This window comes from Schistosoma mansoni, chromosome 1 (genome assembly GCF_000237925.1).
Source record: "Schistosoma mansoni strain Puerto Rico chromosome 1, complete genome".
NCBI classification, from domain to species: Eukaryota; Metazoa; Platyhelminthes; class Trematoda; order Strigeidida; family Schistosomatidae; genus Schistosoma; species Schistosoma mansoni.
In genome coordinates, this window is record NC_031495.1 from 20,886,953 (window position 1) to 20,904,448 (window position 17,496).

Genomic DNA, 17,496 nt, shown 5'->3' on the forward strand with positions numbered 1-17,496 from the left:
CAATATCTGGGCTAAACCGATCAATTTTCGGTCAAGTTTGGGACAGTCCTATAGAAAATTTGGTGTGAACTTTGGGAAAGTTAGGAAAAACTAGAAATTCCTCTAAGCTGAGAATTTTTCTGAAACTTCGCCTAAAGTCCACGCAAATTGTTCACGCTCACTGAGAAGATGTCATGAACCGCCAAATATATTCTGAAATTTTTGTTGGTTTTGGATTTTTCTGCATTTTACTATGTCCAGAACAATTGCGGAAGATCCCTACTGACTTCATGGGCGCTCTCAATTTCGTATTTTAAATCCAAATATGAAGATGAAAGCATGGAGTTTTACCCGGAATATTTAATGATCAAAAGAGAAAGCACTCTTTTATAACACCCGTCAGAATAACAGCTGGATTGTTTTCCAGTTGCTACAGTGCAAATGGCTTACACTTGTAACGCCTTAATCGTTTGATACTATCTTTTAAACTTTATCTTAGGGAATGAACTGATATCACCGGGTCAGTATACGCAATACACGAAGACTCTCTTTTAAACACTTGTAGTGACCGGCCAGTCTCGATAAGAACACGATTGGAATAACGGAAATAATTATTATTATTGTAACCAATTGTACCAGAGATTGTTTTACTGTATTTGTTTAACTGTATCAGTTTCACTTCTTGTTCCGTTATCCGCCTTGTTTGGTTCGAGCTTGCTCACGCACTGCTTATTCGCTTGTACTCTTTGGCACGTCTCGGTATTATTTCGATACCACGAGATCGCCAATAAATATACTTGATCTGGACTAGTATAGCCTTCTGATTTACGGGCTATCAAGGGAACCAAGTCGTTTTTGGACGCGTAATCGAATAGTAGTGGTGATCATAGTCCGTCCACGACTCGACATCCACTACAACTGGTGAGCCGTATTTGGAACACGCAATACAGCTGGTAACCCAATCCATCAAGCACAAGTCAAACTTGGCCAATTCTCCAAACCAGATCAATCCGGTGAGTCTTTTTATCTATCCACATCTGTTGCATATATTCGTATTGATATTTTTCAATATATAATATTTTGGCAACTTAATATGGTAGATAACGATAAGAATAACATAAATATGATAGACTCCGAGATACAGGTTATCAGTTTTCGACCGGTTCCTTTCATCCCTCATGATCCAGAAGTCTGGTTCGTGGCACTGGAATCTCAATTTGAGATCCGCCGCATAACCAATCAAAGGCAGAAGTACGCCTACGCTTTGGAATCATTGCCCGGGGATCACCTAACCGCTGTCCGTGAGGTTGTCCTCAATCCGAACGTTCCAAACGTTTATGACCGTCTTGAGGATGCCATCCTTCGACATTTCCTCCCATCAAGAGAGGAACGATTGAGGACACTATTAGCACGTCACCCTATGGGTGATGCTAAGCCGAGCCACCACCTCACGCGCCTGCAATCCCTTGCAGGAAACATGACAGCTGACTCTGAGATAGTCAAAGAGTTGTGGCTCGAAGCCTTACCAGTCAGTATCCAGCCAACCCTTACGGCTCTGCTCGAGGACACCCCGCTCAACAAGGTGGCCCTCATAGCAGATAAGATTCTAGCACGAGTTAACACCAAAGACGACTATTTGGTTGCTAGCACTTCCCGTTCTAACGTTGATCTCGATGCTAGACGACCTCCGGCTCATGGGGATAGGGACAGATGTATCCATACTCGTCTCAGTTTCCGAGACCGCGCAAATGTGCCAGCCCCCTACGCCTCCCGACCCAGGTCACAATCTCGTAAGGCCGTAACGACTCGCCCCAAGCGGGCATCTTCCAAGCCACGCCAGAAGGCGGTTTCGGAAGCGAGTCCAGGTTGGTGCTGGTTTCACCGTGCTTTCGGAGCCGGTGCCCGTCATTGTCGAGCTCCCTGCTCATACAAGGCGGGAAACTCCTCAGCCGGCGAGTAAATGCGGCCGTACTCGCCGGCACTTCACCTCAGGTTGGCCGTTTATTTTACGTGCACGATTATCGCACCAACGCTAGGTACCTTGTGGATACGGGTGCCCAAGTTTCTGTCGTACCTATCGGTAACAGTAAGTCTCAAGCCACTATGCTTCGACTACGCGCTGCGAATGGCTCAGTCATTCCCACCTATGGTACACGACAACTTACGGTCAACCTGAGCAACCGACGACAGTATCTGTGGACGTTCATCATTGCCGATGTTCCCACAGCTATACTCGGTATCGATTTCCTACAGCACTATGAATTGCTAGTCGATTCACGTAGGCTGCAGCTAATTGATACTACGTCGAACAGCAACTTTATGGGCTTAAAGCCCACACAAACGCGTACCGAATCACAGGTGTATTTCATTCGCGTGACGATTTATTCCACGCTTTATTTCAGAAATTCCCCAAATTAACTAAACCTCTCGAGGAGACTCTATCGGTGACCAATCGTGTGGTACACCACATAGTCACCCGCGGACCACCAGTCAGGGCAAGACCTCGCCGACTGGCACCGGACAAATTAGCTTTCGCTAAACGTGAGTTTGACAATTTACTAGCTACTGGTATTATTCGTCCTTCTCACAGTCCTTGGGCCTCACCTCTCCACATGGTTCGAAAAAAGGATGGGGTTAGTTGGAGACCATGCGGAGACTACCGAGCGTTAAACACAGCTACACGTTTCGATAGCTATCCCATCCCCCACATACATAACATCACGGCATCACTCAAGGGCACGACAATTTTTTCCAAGATCGATCTGGTACGAGCATATCACCAGATCCCAGTCGCTCTTGAAGATATAGAGAAAACTGCTATCACGACTCCTTTCGGTTTATTTGAGTTCCTACGAATGCCATTTGGATTACGGAATGCTGCTCAAACTTTCCAAAGGTTTATCGATAGCATCGTACGAGACCTAGATTTTGTTCACGTCTATATTGATGACCTGCTAATCGCATCATCAGGCGTAGATGAACATTATCAACACCTGACGCTACTATTCCAGCGCCTTTCGGATAATGGAATAATAGTCAACCCCGACAAGTGTGAACTCGGGAAGAAGGAAATAAAATTCTTAGGTCATGTTATTAAGCATGAGGGTATTCTACCTTGTGAGGATAAAGTACGTACTATAATGGAGTACACTGTACCGTCCACACTCAAGGAACTGAAGGCATTTCTCGGTTTGGTCAACTTCTACCGACGCTTCATTTCGCACGCGGCAGAATAGTTACGACCGTTAACCGATTTACTTCGCGGTAATCCATGCAAACTGGAATGGAACGACGCCGCACGTACTGCATTTTCAGATATCAAAACGGCCCTAGCTCAAGCCACATTTCTCGTGCATCCTGACCCATCAGCCACGCTTAGTATAGCGGTTGATGCATCGGATTTCGCCATAGGAGCCGTTATGCAACAGAATATCTCCGGTAGTTGGCAGCCCCTCGAATTTTTCTCACGACGCCTCACTCCCACGGAGACGAGATATAGCGCTTTTGGTCGCGAACTGCTAGCAGCCTACTGCGCCATCAAACATTTCCGGCACGCTGTAGAAGGTCGTAAGTTCATCTTATTCACCGACCATAAGCCCTTAACGTATGCTCTGCATACCAAGTCTGACCGCTACTCACCACGAGAGTGCAGACATTTGGACTATATCTCCCAGTTCACGACAGACCTTCGTCACGTCAAAGGCGAGTCGAACTGTGTTCGTCACGTCAAAGGCGAGTCGAACTGTGTTGCTGATGCTTTATCACGTATCCAACTTAATGCAGTTACTTTGCCAAAGCAAACGATACTTCATGCACGGAAGCACCCCTAGCTACTAGCTCAGGTACTATCCTATGCGATACTTCTACGGGCCTCCCCCGACCCATCGTACCCTCCGCTTATAGCCGTCTCGTCTTTGATGCCCTTCATGGTTTATCTCCTTTGATGCCCTTCATGGTTTATCTCATCCTGGTATCGCAGCCACCCTACGCCTCATCGCTGCACGATACGTCTGGCCGTCAATGAATAAAGATGTCCGTATGTGGGTAAAACAATGTTTACAATGTCAATGATCAAAAGTGCACAGGCACGTAGCTGCCCCTATTGGCACTTTCGCTACGCCTGATGCTCGCTTCGATCACGTTCACATAGACATTGTAGGACCATTACCACCATCGCACGGGTATGATCACATACTCACATGCATTGATCGTTTCACAAGATGGCCCGAAGCTATTCCCATCATGTCTATTACGGCGGAGACAGTCGCTCACCGCTTCGTAGAACGATGGATAGCTATGTACGGTTGTCCCTCGACTGTCACGACTGACCGAGGACAACAATTTGAGTCCGCATTATTCTCCTCACTAACACGGCTGCTTGGTACGGAACGCATACGCACTACCGCCTACCATCCAGCATCAAACGGTTTAGTTGAACGGCTTCATCGCCAACTTAAAAGTGCTCTTCGAGCACACGAAAACAACAATTGGTACGAAACCCTTCCGCTCGTCCTCCTGGGAATCAGAACGAGTCTAAAGGCAGATATTCAATGTTCCACCGCTGAACTTGTTTACGGCACGACATTGCGTCTGCCTGGGGAATTTTTCACACCACGGAGCAGCACTAAGTTCGGCGAATCAGACTACGTCCAACGACTGTCTGCATTCATGCGAACACTGACTCCGGTGTCAACTCGTATACAACATCGACAGGTCGCTCTCCCTCGAGAGTTATCTACCTGTTCACATGTTTTCATACGAGTAGATTCGGTACGCAAACCTCTACAACAGCCTTACAAAGGACCTTTTCACGTGATTTCCCGTCACGAAAAGACCTTCAAGGTTGATCGACGTGGCCGCATCGAAACAGTCAGCATTGATCGTCTCAAGCCAGCACACGTCGATGGCAGTGCTATACCTGATAAGCCGAAACTTAATGCTAGACCCATCAAAGCTTCTAGCGGGATCTCTACATCTACTTCGGATCCCACGCTAGATGCACCTGAGACCTCATTCTCACGTCCCAGTCAACAGCACGTGTCATCTGCCCCGTCTACGGACGAGACTTCCGTCTCACGTCCAGACCGGCAGACCACACCGCCCTTGACTGTGGATGAGATTGCAGGCTCACGAGGTTCGAACGAGACTACCGTCTCACGTTCTGGTCGCCGGGTACGCTTACCCGTACGCTTTCTCGACTAACCTCATAACCAACTACGGATACAGTATAGGAATCTACCCTATACTACACGAAAGCTACACTTTTCTCTTTTTCTTTCATTTTTTTGTTTACCCCGAGCCTACGCCTCCGACCATCGCTGTTCTGGTATCGTCGACTTTAGTCAATCTTGGCGAAAGCTGGCCTGATCACCCACGCTATAGTCAACGCACTCAGTCGATCTCTCTGACTCCAAATACGTATGATATACATTTGGTCCCGAACATGGTTATCCTGGTCGCATCTGGTTCCTTGGCTCAATTTGGTTTCGTCCTACGTCTGCAGCGTTTCTGATCCGGACCTCTACGAACGCAACCTTCAGATTCTGGATACAAACCACTCTGGTGTAGCATGCTAATCCAAACAATCAACACAGTACGTTCCTTCTGGTACCGTTCTACGTCAAAGACTTTTGGTGGCAACTCGAGGATCAACGATCACTCCCTGTTCTGCCAACGCCTTCGTCCTACAATTGCACGTTTCGCGATCAGTCCCACGAACGAAACCGCTACGTATCGAAAGTGTAAACCCTTTCTAGCGGGGGGCTCCTGTAGTGACCGGCCAGTCTCGATAAGAACACGATTGGAATAACAGAAACAATTATTATTATTGTAACCAATTGTACCAGAGATTGTTTTACTGTATTTGTTTAACTGTATCAGTTTCACTTCTTGTTCCGTTATCCGCCTTGTTTGGTTCGAGCTTGCTCACGCACTGCTTATTCGCTTGTACTCTTTGGCACGTCTCGGTATTATTTCGATACCACGAGATCGCCAATAAATATACTTGATCTGGACTAGTAAAGCCTTCTGATTTACGGGCTATCAAGGGAACCAAGTCGTTTTTGGACGCGTAATCGAATAGTAGTGGTGATCATAGTCCGTCCACGACTCGACATCCACTACACACTATATATATCCTACATCCTCATTGCAATTCACTATCAAAAGACATCTTGCCTCATATTCTTACCTTCTATTCAATTACTAGCTCTCATTCTCATGTAGATTGCTCCTGCAACAAATCATGTGTGATAATTTGTGCAAAGAAAGCAAATGTTACCGAGATATGTGTGGTGTTTGAATGAACCAATGATTCCCTTGTATTGATGACTGTTTTGATTTTGAATCCCAATTACAGTACATTTGTTCGTGCTCATCTAATACTTCTTCCTTAAATTGCTTTATTGGCAGGATTACTAGTTTATACTATAAGTTAAATACTCTTAAACATCACAATATGATAACAAGCTAGTAAAATAAGTGCATGAAATCTACAGATTATCTCCGAATACTGATTAAGTGTTGGTCGCCATCGTATAGACAAGAAAAATGTAACACACTGGATGAGTTAGTAATACTGCATTGCAGAGAGAAATCCAATCTATCATGTTTGCTTTGATAAATTGATCGAGCCATCATTACTATGGAAGTTGATTCTAAGAGGAATCTGATATTAAAAAATCAGTTTTTTATTTAACAGTTGGCCGAAAACATCTTTGTAGTATTTAAATATTACAGATCCAGTGTTTATTTGCTCCGTTATTTTGCATAGGCATCATATTTCCTATTATTCTATATTGAATTACGGAAACGTGTGTTGGAAAAAGAGAACCTCGCGCTCCGACTTTTCGGTTGTAAAAGTAAATCTTCTGATTGTCTTTAACATAAATATCATCTGTATCTTTTCATCGCAAAGTATTCGTGTTGAAATCATTCACTAACGCCGTTCGTATTATATTAATATATTGGCCGTATACCACATGTCAAACTCAATTCAAAGCAAAAGTCTTGAAGATAGGTGTGATTTGTCACCATTGGAGACAGACGCTGTTATGGATGAGAATGCTCAACTCCGTGAATTGCATCGTAGTAGCTTCGAGCTGTGGTTTGCTCGACTAAAGCATTATTTTACCAGAAAATATTAAATTTGGGGGAGTTCTATATTGATATTTATGCTTTGTCCTTTCTCCTTCGGTTACCAGGGTAGTTCACGGCCTGGTTTTGAACCCCTCAGTGCTAAAACCATAATATTCTTAAGAGGAGAGATGGAGAGCGGTCTATCTATGTCAGATGGTCAAAGAATCCATAGGCTTTTCTAAGGAGAAACACTGGCTAATAGGTCACCATCACAGCTCTTGCATTATCTTTAAGTCTTAGTGGGCGGTAACACCGTTTGTGGAGCAGCGCTAAGACGAGGATGGTTGCAAGCTATCCTGTGTTACATCTAACATTGTTCGGATACACAAGACCCAGACACCCCTCCACCTCACTTTGCACGTATCGTAGATGGGATAAAGGAGAGAGAGATCTCAATAGGGTCACATACGTACATAATACACAGAAGAATCATCATCAAAAGACTCAGTCACAGAGCAACTCACTACAAATGTTAAAAGTTCAACGACAACCATCTCCAAAATACAAATGGATCATAGAAACAGGAACAGGTCACAAAAGTCCACAAAACCTGGACAATTATATTGATATCACTAAGAGTCTGGTACAAAATCAACCAGATGTAGCCAATAATGTGGCCAAAATAGACTCTTAGTAATACGAGAGACGAATAACCTGTTCATAGATCGCAGCGACTAAGGAGGAGTGCCCGAACAGTTGCTTCCTTTATGTAAGAGACAGAAATTCAGGCATGAACATTTTTGAGGATACTGGTGCTAAACTGAGCATCACGCATGAGAACAAAAAACAGCTGGGTCGAAAAATTCCTTCAGTTGAATTTCAAGCTGACAACAAAACTAAAATCATGACGTTTGGTCAGAAAACATTGATGCTAGACGTGCATGTTAAGAAGCGATTTCTCCGAGTACTGACTGTAGCAGATTTAGATCTCTCAATAATGAGAATGGACTTGTAGTGGTACTGATTCCTAACTACACGATCTTTGAGGCTAAACATATAATTAACGAAAAAAATTTCACTCAATATGTAGCACTTGGGAAAGATCAGTAGTGGTGAACACGGAAACAGTTGATCGGCATGGCATGGTCCAGCCTTACAGGCGTGAGCGCTATATAACATAATACTTTCCATATCAGATGTACTATTCTATCCTCAGTCTAGATGTATTTCTTCAGAAGCCCTAAGCATCATACTACTGATTTTCACGATAACATGAGTCAGTAAAGACAGCTAAGTGACTTGCACGTAGGATATTGAAAATTAAGCAGTCAGATCATGACAACTCTACAATTTGGGGATTCGGTCTATTATTATCGTAGCAAAAAGAAGTGTACTAATATCGAACTAGACCATAATTCAGCAATGTTAGTACAATCTTTGCAAGTTAGTTATTCAGAACTGTTTATTGTGGCCGTTTGGAGCCTTCTAAGTTTTAGCAGTGGTGTAGAATATATGTAGTTGATACATAAGAACGTTCTTCTAAATTAAAAGAAATTAATTCACAGTATTTAGGTGCTGAGTTAATGTAAGACACTAGGGAAGAAAAACATATTTTCAAAATTGCAGCGACTGAATTGTAAGTCAATCAAACATTTCGTCTGGCGGTCTGGTTCAAGCCTTTTGAAATAAATATATTGTCAAACATTAAAATTACCGAATGTAAATAGTTAGCTGTATATCCAATGGGTTATTCAATCATGTTAACAGTATTTTCAAGGTAAGTATTTGCTTTAGTGTGTATGAGACATGTAGTTTGTAACGAAGTGTTAAGATTTTAACAACTCACGTTGATTAGTTAAGAGGTGACCTCAAACAACTAAGTACATATCAAAACAATGGAGCTCAAGTATCCAGTAACTTCTTTATTTTGTATAGGAATTATATATCCTATGATGTTATATTGAATGTTGAAAATCTTCGAGTGTTTGAACAGGTAACCTATCACTCCACTGCGACTATCACACGAGCTAAATAAAGACCAACCACTTACTAGTCTAGGTTATTATATCAATAGAACGTGGGTCACCTACCGGTACAAAACTGGTGAGCTCGGTATTGAACATAAATTTCATTTCATTTTTACCAGTGACTATTTTTTTACTTAGTTGTAAAAGTAGACCTGATTATCCTAAACAAGAGTTTGGTATATATATCATTAGATTGTTCTTATCATGTCGTAGCCATTATTTTACCCTGATCTTATTATATTGCTACATTGGTCATTTGCCTTATGTAGTACTAAATACAGACCCGAAGACTGGAGGATTTGCCACCAGTGAAGATAAACACAGTTATGGCGACGAAAATTTGACTCCCAGAATTTGATCGTAGTGACCCCGAGTTGTGGTTCGCTCAACTAGAGCATTATTTTACGAAAAACAATATCAAATCTGAAGAATTCGCTATCGAGATTTATGTTCTGTCCTCCATTCGGTCAGCAAAAACGTTCGCGACTTGATTGTAAGTCCACCATCATCACAACCATACACCACCTTAAGACGAGAGATGAGCTGTCTATCATTATCAGATGGCCAAAGTATACAAATTGGATTTGGACTAACAAGAATTTGTTATCGACCATTCGGCATCATACAATGACAAAATGAAATCACTTAATTCCGCAGATACATGCAGATATTCACAGGTATCTAGAAACTCTTCGCCAAGTAGCACTTCTAGAAAATGCACTCCTTATAGTCTTTCCAGCCACTGTTTCACCGAAGTAGATTCAAATGTTAGGTTCCAACGCAAAACATCAGTCAAAGAAACAAAAACTTATTCAATTAAAACAAACCATTACATCTTCCGTTTAGTTCACGAAGCTTCCTCATGTTAATCACAGTCAACGGCAACACCCCATTCATATCAAAATAAAACTTACTGCGCGAAAATCTATGGTATCACTGAGTAATTACAAATGATATTAAAAAACGCAACATAAATCAACAATGTCATTCCTTCGCTAGGAGGCCTAAGGTGTCGTTTGTACGAAGTAACGCACTATAAAACAAAACATGGTTACTAGATTCAACTTCCATGAATCCGGAAAACAACAGGAATGTTCCCAGCAAAATAGCGTCAAAAATTTGTTTGCCAGAACCACGTTAAGCAGAAGCTGGGAGATTGCCATGGAGCAATAACAAGCAACTACTCTATGGTGTATATTTGAGTTCGACCAAAGAAGACTTTGTCATCAATCGTTTGGCGTCATACAATGACAAAATGAAATCACTCACTGAAGCAAATATTTACAGATATTCACAGATATTTAGAATCTCTTCGCTGAGTGGCACCGGTTCACTTGGAAGGTGCTTAGTGGACTAAACCTTAAGGTTCTGAAAACAATTCTAAAACGTGTAAAAATGGATACGGGTATTTTATGAGAAGGGACAACAAGCGTGTAACACGTAAAGATGTCACGTATGTTCAGTGTTTTTGCCAGTAACACCTTTCCAATCGAAGGACCTCAAACACAGTCAAAACAGAAGTCAGTAATGAAAGAGTTCGAAGGTGCATTTGCAAAAATATCGGTTTCTCGAGACGTTCGTGTGATCTAGACTGACTAGTAGTTGCGAGGACTGCGTAGTACAGAGTGCCCAGTGGTAATCCTGTGTGAATGCATGACCGAACGTTTTCAGCTCGGGTGTGTCTAGTAAAATTGATGGACTCAGCACCAATTTCGAAGACATACAGAACTACATATGCTGGATGGGGTTATTTAGCACTATACATGAACTGTTCTTCGCGATTTACAGGGTTTGAAATCGTCCTACTTATTCGCTCTGCGATTGTCCACTCAGGAAAAAATATCTGTGTTGGTAATTAACTCGCTAAATCAAATAACTTTCACAATACTAGACATTGACGATCATCTTAATATTTTCAACGAATACGACGAAACGAACACATTCGGTCAGGGTTAATTACCAGACCACAACATGAACTGATGTGAAATGATCATTCCACTCTCTGAACCTAATTTCGGTGGCCCATTATCTGACTCTGATTGGATCGTATGGTGATTATTATCGAAACATGCATCTCAGCTACCCTTATGTATAGTTATCGACTAAAATCACCCTAGTAAATAACGAAATTAAATACGTACACCTCATGCAATCGTCTATACAGTCAGACGGTCAGAGAAACACAGTGAAGGAAGCTATGGGGAGAGTGTGAGGCGAAAAGGATCGTCGAACACATTTGAGCCAACTTCATTTGACCAAGAGTGACTCAATATTTATGATTAGAGGAAAATAAGTCACAGACACATGATGAATGGGATAAGCAATTGGTACACATACGATCATATAAAACGCAGTCAGCGGTAATAGGCGAATAAGTGGCAGGGTAAAGAAGTGACTTGGGAGGAAGGAATGGATTGATCTGTCCAGAGGCTTGAACAATCTGTGTGGGCTTGACATGGTAACAGCCACTACATCATTCAGGGGTCTCACTTATCTTTAACTTCCCCTACAACAAAAATATAATTATCACCTTAATCATCATTGCCTTCTTTGTACGCTTTAAGGAAAATAACAGTGTTGTAATCATCAACTGATTTTCATATTTCCTTTTTCCACTTTACTCCGATAACGTTTCCTTAGCCTTTGTACAGTGCTGGCAACTTCTGTAAACACTCCCTCCTTCATAACTTCACCACGTGGATGGGATGAAAAGACTGTTATTTCACATTACATTTGTTAGTATTGTCACCATCTTGAAATAATTAACCCTCACACAAGCGAGTTAAAATTTGACTACAGATTTCAGATTCCCTGAAATAAAAGCGAATAAATTCATTCTCAAAGAAGAGTTGTGACTCAGCTGGATATAACGTTATTACAGATCATGTCAAGTAAAACTGATAACGAACTTTGAGCTTCTGGGAGTTGAGCTTTTTGAAGTCGTAATAATTATATTCATATGGCTGATCCTGAAGTGATAGTTGTTTCGATGGTGATTCTCTCATCAAGTGATTATGTCGAAACTTCAAAATTCATAACTCCGAAATCTCGGTGAACAGAAAGGGTGTTTAGAGCTTCTTTGTCTGTTCTAAAGATCGTAGGAAAGAGTGGATCAAATACTGAAACCTCCCGAACCAACATAATATGTCCTCCCTCTTTACTCCTGAGGATACGACTAGTATTCTAGTTTTACAACTAGCAACCAGTAGTATCTTCTATATTCGATCGTTCCCGGCCAAAGGAAATCAGAAGTCAGACGAGAAGAGGTAGGAGAGATATATTTGATACGTTATCAATATATCGAGGAACCTTTATTATAAGCTGGCTAATGAACGTAGGAGCAGTGTCCCACGCCGAGTTGAAACGTGATCTGGTACGGATGCATGACCGAAAGCCTTCAGTTAAACAAGTCCACTTAAACAACGTGGTCAGCATCCAATGTCGAACACTTAGAAAGCTATTGATTTTGGGGAATTATTTACAGCTACACTCCTTACTGTTCGAAACTGACCTCAGAACCGTAAACTTTATCTTCTCATTAGGTTTTGAAATCAAAATGATCAGAGTGACTTCTATCTTTTGTAAGTGGTCGATTCGGAGTATCAAGCATACAATCGCCCAGCCTTGGTGCTATTTTGGCATAGTGATTGAATTATACTAAATTAAGAGTCACTAGCAGACTGTACAGAGGCGAGAGTAATGCCACAAAAATAAAACTGTAGACAAAATAAATTACTCTAATTTTATGGTAATCAAAATGGGTTTTGAGTTCGCAAGCAAAAGCATCAAAAAATGAACTGACACAAACTTTAAACAAAAACATAGATTTTTCACCATACGAAATGTGACATGAAGGCTTTACACATTTTTAGAAAAGACATTCCAGAGTATCTCACAATATAGCCTCACTCACATATTCAGGCATCGTCACATGTTCAGCCGACCTATGTAACCGACTCCAGTTGTTACATAGCCTTGCTAATTTCGGACACCTTGTGAACTAATCCTATCGAAAAATCACAAACATTTGACATCAGGTCCCGGAACAACTGCGTAGTTATAGGTTTAGGAAATAAATCTTATGATGACTGTTCTGACTGAAATGTAGGAGAAAAGTATGAAACCTAGTAGTTGTATACGGAAGGCAAACTAGCTTATGTCATCTCCATAGAAAAGTTTAACCTGAATGCTAAAGCTGTACCTCGTGAAACAATCCTCGACAAAGTGCATATCAAAAAGCAAACACCATGAAATCAAACTTCTTTCATAAAGGACCAGTCCTACCTGAAAAACTTTCCAGACCCCCAGTGAAAAGTTACAAAAGGTGTTTTATTAACCATTCATACACTGAAGATTCACTCCCAGAAAACCGTTGAACCACAGCCAGTGACAGAATAATTTTTTGGACTTATTGTCTGTGTGCTAAATTTCTCTCAATTTATCCACTATGGATATTATATGCCTATTCTGAATGTGCAGAATCAACAGTCCTTTATTTTTGACTGACAAACAAAGGGTTTCGAATGACTAAATATGAGAAATATGGAACATTGTACGAAAGACAATAGAAACGACTCGGCAACAAAAACAAAAGTTATGGACTCAACTCTTGATAGTCTTCTAGGACCATCAGAAGTTGGTAGAACCGCTGAAGACCCTAAATCTACAGCGATTATTTACTTGGAGAAACATGGAATTTTGAGACTTATGCAAGTATAATTCACCTAACAAATTTTCAGATGACTAAGAAACTTGTTTACGAAATAGCTTTATTTCAGCCTGACGACCCTATTCAATACATGATAGACCATGTAGAAAATATTAGGGATCGCATAGACTGATAGAAAACATACACTTATTAGTCAAACACTTCGCCTTAAGTACTGACACTTAACCTTCAAGTCATTTTACTCTGTGGTAAGCGATTCATTATATAGCTATCAAAATACCTTTTGAACTAGAAATTCACTGGCCTAAAAGTGTCTCGTAGCTTGCATTTTTGTGAACAGACTACAAGTAAATTATTTGGATCAAGTGAATATATCATCCTATTTTCCATATATAAATATGTCCTAAATACCTTCTATTTTTATTTCTCCGAATGACTTTTGTCTGTAGATTGATTAGACTTTACTCAGGGAACCAGTTTTTGTGCCGAAAACGCAAACCAATGTGCATTGTGTTGTGTAATATAGAAGTTATTTAATTGTGTGTCTCACTTACTGTTCTGTAAATTTCAATAAAAATGGGGCTTAGTAGCTCGCCGATTATTGTTTGTAACGAAATCATCACACCTAAGCAGAAACGGCGTGGAGTCAAGCAGAAGTAATCGATATCATACTTTGTGGTTGATCCCGGGAAGAACGTCGGCTAATTAGAAAGCAGGTAATAGAAACGAATAGTCTATGACATAAAACCCAAATAATTGAAATATATGTGTATATACACTCTTTTTGTGCGGTAGATAAAGTTTAATGAGTTTACTAATCGTACATATAGACTCCGATTGGAGTTCGTTCTATACAAAGCTCCTCCATTTTATCTAACCTTGACGGCCTTTGTAAGGCAGAATATGGTCATTTAATCGTGATAGTATTACCTCAACATTTATAGTGTAGACCTGTCATTGAACTTATGAAATAACGTCTATGAACGATGATTGTAAGCTTTAAGATCTTCAATCATTCGTGTAGATGGTAGTCCATGATTGTATGAACGGCATATAAATAGGCAGTTCTTCAGTATTGATTAGATTTTAATCCATGGGTGCTCTAGATTGACATGACAAACATCCTTGGAAATTTCCTAAACCACATGAAGTACGCTCGTAATTGCCGTTTGAGATACAATATACGTCAGCACCACGTGCTTCCCACAACTTATTTACCACACTACATCGTACTAACTGTGTATTTGCAAAAACAAGGTGCTTATCGACTCCAAGCATCTTAAGAACAAAATATAGACACTGTTGAGTTATCTCATAATACAGTTCATTACATTTGAAGTTCCCTGCAAAATTCTATTGTCCACTGTCTTTGATCTGATTGTTTAGCCCATAACATAAAGTGTCATCGAAAAAGTTATTCATAAAAGATGTCATTCATCTCAAAGCGCGTTCTAGAGGCTGTTGTACAGTAACAATATAATTTTGACAAGTCGAGATGAATAATATCTCTAAACTAATTTTCATTCAGTATCCTTAGGATCCAAATTAATCATATGGACTGTAGACAGTTTATGTGAATGGACTGCTGTTATTCAGTGATAGCTTCAATCTCTTGTCGCTCAAAAGTGTCGGTATACCATAATTTTGGTAACCATATGTTCAAACTGTACATTAGTAATAATTAATATTCATACTAAGTATTTGTAAAAACATCAAACTTTTATTTGGTATCTTTTCATGGCATGTCAATGCATGTATGGAAAACAGAGCACACTGAAGCCACTCAAAGATGAATTATGATGAACATTTTCTGAAAATTATAGCAGTTGAGTATCAATACAATTTTCTGGTAACTAATAAAAGTGAAACAACTCCATTACTTTTCGATTAGTCGGGAAAGTCTTTTAAGAGAATGATAAATTTAAATCCCGAGACGCATGGAATTTGTTTATTTATTTATTTGAACACATAAATATTGGTACAAAGGGGCACCAAATTCATATGCACCATACAAGTCACTTGATTTGTGTGTGGGCTGTGATACTGCCCGGGCGCCCAGACCGAAGTAGGTATTTTCTTAGGGGGCCACACTCAGAGCCTTTGACACAAACATCTGATCCATAAGGCAGTGGAGCAACGTCAGGAGATGTACTCCCATGGTAGCCGGTGACCAACGATCAGTTTATGCGCCACTTGTTCCTTCAGCACCCTGGATCCCATGTGCACCATTGGTTTAGAATCACGGTTTTCCAACTCCCGTAGGTGGATCCTCTGTGTTCACAAACCCGGTCAGAGCGCCGGACATTCGCTTATCGTCCTCTTAATTCCGTAAACAATACCCGCAGCCACGAGAAGGCAGTGGGTAGGACTTCCCTGGTAGTGGCTGTATACATGTGGCCATGTGAGAGCATTTGGAGAGAGAGAGCTGACCCTCTCCACCCTCGGCAGTGCCAGGGCATTTAGGGGCGTTAAGATTAAATAAATCTTGGGGATACAACTAACCCCTGATAATTGTTTTCAACAAAGTGAAGGAATTCTGGTGGGAGTATAGAATATATTTGAAACTTTAAGCAAATATTCAGTTTTTTACCAAAAGTTTCATCTCACTATAATATAACTAACTGCTTAGTCAACATGAAAGTCTAAACACTTAAAACCTGTGAAAATTCTTGCCAAGAGTCCATAATTAGTGTATTTATTCAGAAATAAATAGTAAACAGATTTTTATACAAAAGTGAATGAATAAGAAATCAAACACTTTAGAATTTCTTAAAGAATTAAAGTATAAATGAAGGTTAAGTTAAGGATCTGTAAACTGGGGGAAGGTTTTCTCTGGCGGTCGAATTGCAAACATGTGAGAAACTACTGACATTCTTTCTTGTTCAAAGGATACCACTAAAGCATGAAGATCTTGGTAGAACAGTTGATCTAAACCATAAATCATTTCCATCAGAGACTCTAATTTCAAATATCGAAACCGGCTCTAAGAAAAATTTAAAACAAAGGAAATCGAGAAGCAAAAATATTAAAACAGCAAGTAAATAGAAGTTCAAGATATCACATACATAGGGTCTCAATGGAAATGTTGGTTTGCAGTAGTTAAGATCATAAGATGGTGCTATTAATCTAAGTATTAGCCAAAAGACACCCCTTAACGGTCACCCGAATCTTAGTAAAAATTAGTAGAAAACATACTAATCATCTGAAGTAAAGGTTATTTATGATTATACAGACAAAATGAGCGGAATAGAATTGGGAGAAAACCACGTACAGTGACTATAGTTAAGTGTAACCATGTAAGCTTTTAAAGGAAATCTACCAAGAACAATCACAAATCCTAACTTTCGAAGACATTTCGGCAATCTCACACATGAAATCCATAACCAATTCTTACAGTACTGACTATGGTTTCATAACTGGTTTCTTCTTTATATACACACGGCCGAAAAAGAGTAACAAACAAATAGGTATCCAACGAACATGTAATACCACAAATTATACTAAAACTAAGTAGTACTAGTAGAAGTCATAAATCAATCTGAGTTACCATACACCGGACAGTACCAATCATTCCTAATCAAGAAAACCATTCGGAGGATTTCTTATGATGTATATGTTGTTATAATTTACTAACCATGGATCCGGTCAATAAGAATATTTATATAATTTCTGGTTCAATAGATGATAACTACCAAGTCATTTCGTCTCATCTGGATTGCAAACAGAATAAAGTATCATTTAGAA

The 17,496-nt window shown here is 40.4% G+C and overlaps 2 protein-coding genes across 2 annotated transcripts in view; both read left to right on the top strand.

Moving 5' to 3' along the window:
- Nucleotides 1–7,396: 7,396 nt before the first annotated feature.
- Nucleotides 7,397–7,750, top strand: Smp_140930 (hypothetical protein; the record flags this gene model as incomplete). Its single annotated transcript, XM_018793613.1, has 1 exon — nucleotides 7,397–7,750. One exon carries the CDS (start codon nucleotides 7,397–7,399, stop codon nucleotides 7,748–7,750), a length of 354 nt encoding a protein of 117 aa, XP_018648107.1.
- A 5,875-nt stretch (nucleotides 7,751–13,625) lies between these two features.
- The window catches only part of Smp_140950 (transcription factor mrg-related), a gene marked incomplete at both ends in the record, with an annotated part of 36,882 nt that continues 33,011 nt past the window's right edge, over nucleotides 13,626–17,496 (top strand). The window contains one exon of the mRNA XM_018793614.1: nucleotides 13,626–13,796. Within this exon, the coding sequence (XP_018648108.1) occupies nucleotides 13,626–13,796 (171 nt within the window). The remainder of the gene's footprint in view (nucleotides 13,797–17,496) is intronic.